This window comes from Humulus lupulus, chromosome 7, assembly GCF_963169125.1.
Source record: "Humulus lupulus chromosome 7, drHumLupu1.1, whole genome shotgun sequence".
Taxonomy (NCBI): domain Eukaryota; kingdom Viridiplantae; phylum Streptophyta; class Magnoliopsida; order Rosales; family Cannabaceae; genus Humulus; species Humulus lupulus.
Window position 1 is genome coordinate 116,527,086 of NC_084799.1, and position 1,853 is coordinate 116,528,938.

The following is a 1,853-nucleotide window of genomic DNA, read 5'->3' on the forward strand; positions in this document are numbered from 1 at the left end:
AACATTTTCTCCAGTTGTTAAGCTTAACACAGTCAGGGTGTTACTCTCACTAGCAGTTAACCTAGATTGGGAGTTGCATCAACTTGCTGTAAAGAATGCATTCTTGAATGGTGAACTAGAAGAAGAAGTGTACATGAGCCAACCTCCAAGCTTTGAATAATCTCCTAATACAACCAAAGTCTGCAAACTAAACAAATCACTTTATGGCCTAAAAAAGTCTCCTCAAGCATGGTTCAATCATTTCATGAAGAAATACAAAGAACTTGGATACATGCAAGGTCAAACTTATCACACCCTCTTTATTAAACACTCTGAAAAGAGGACAAATATCAGTACTTATCATATATGTCAACGACATAATTGTCACTGGTAACAACACTGAAAAGATGGATTCTATCAAAGAAATGCTAGCAAAAGAGTTTGAAGTCAAGGATTTTGGCATACTAAGGTATTTCTTGGGAATGGAATTTGCTAGAAGCAAAAGAGGAATTTTTGTGTCCCAAAGGATATATGCTCTTGAACCTTTGAAAGAGACAGTAATGCTTGGTAGTAAGCCTAGCAAGACTATAATCGAGCTCAGAGATAAAAGGAAAATGTTTGAAGGAAGTCTAGCTGACAAATGGAGCTACCAACAGCTAATAGGAAAGCTAATCTACCTTTCACATACTAGAGCTAACATTGCTTTTGCAGTAAGCCTAGTCAGTCAATATATGCATGATCCCTGTCAAGGACATCTTGACATCTCAATGCAGTATATAGACTTAAGCAAACACTAGGAAAAGGATTATTCTCTAGAAAGACAAATGAAATAAATGTTGAGGTGTTCACAGATGTAGACTAGGCTGGGTCAATTGATGATTGAAAATCCAGATTTGGCTCTTGTACTCTTTTATGGGGTAATTTGGTAAAATGGTGGAGTAAAAAGCAAATAGTTTTCACAAGGAGCAGTCCAGAAGCAGAGTATAGAGCCATGGCCCATGGAGTGTGTGAAACAATATGGATCAAAAATCTATGAGAAGAATTGAAGATTGAATATGAAGCTCCTGCTCAACTTTACTGTGATAATCAGTCTACCATTAATATTGCACATAACCATGTACATCATGACAAAACTAAGCACGTAGAAGTGGATCGTCACTTTATTAAGAAAAACTTGATGGAGGAATTATCATCATCAAATATGTACACACTAATCAACAGCTGGCTAATATCCTCACAAAGGGGTTATCCGAGCAAGCATTTGAGTTCCTAATAAACAAGCTTGGACTCATCAATATTTTATAGTCCAACTTGAGGGGGAGTGTTGACAGATAGGAAATCAAATCCTAGGGATTTGGTTATAGCTGTTATGATTTAGTTTCCTTATTTATAGGAATATTTGTTATTACTCTTTATTTTGTATTTAAATTTATGAGAATTGATTGTGTATACCCTATAAATGTACCAGTTCTAGATTGTAAAAAACCACACAAAAAATAATATACACAAACTTTCTCTACCATTTTGCTCAAGCTACCATCCACAAACAAATGGGCAGATAGAAAGATTTGATGAGATGTTGGAGGAGTACTTTCACCACTTTGTCAATGTCAACCAGAAGAACTGACCGTAATTACTCGATGTAGCTCAATTTTGCTTGTTCTTCATCAAACAAGAGCCATTTTGAAGTTGTTAATGGCCAGCACCCACTGTTGCCCCCACACAGTAGACGAATATAATGGATGGAATCTGTGAGCCTTTAATTTCATCTAAAGACTGGAAGAAAACTATGGAGATTTCCCTAATTTCCTTAGAGAAAGAGTCAAAGTGAATGAAGAAGTGGGCAGATCAGAAGCGCAGACCACTAGAATTCA

The 1,853-nt window shown here is 36.4% G+C and overlaps 1 protein-coding gene across 1 annotated transcript; it reads left to right on the plus strand.

Moving 5' to 3' along the window:
- The first annotated feature begins 386 nt into the window (after positions 1–386).
- LOC133792104 (uncharacterized mitochondrial protein AtMg00810-like) lies at positions 387–1,015 on the plus strand. The gene is made up of 2 exons (XM_062230012.1): positions 387–751; positions 871–1,015. The coding sequence occupies exons 1-2, from the start codon at positions 387–389 to the stop codon at positions 1,013–1,015; spliced, it is 510 nt and encodes a 169-aa protein (XP_062085996.1).
- The last annotated feature ends 838 nt before the right edge of the window (positions 1,016–1,853 follow it).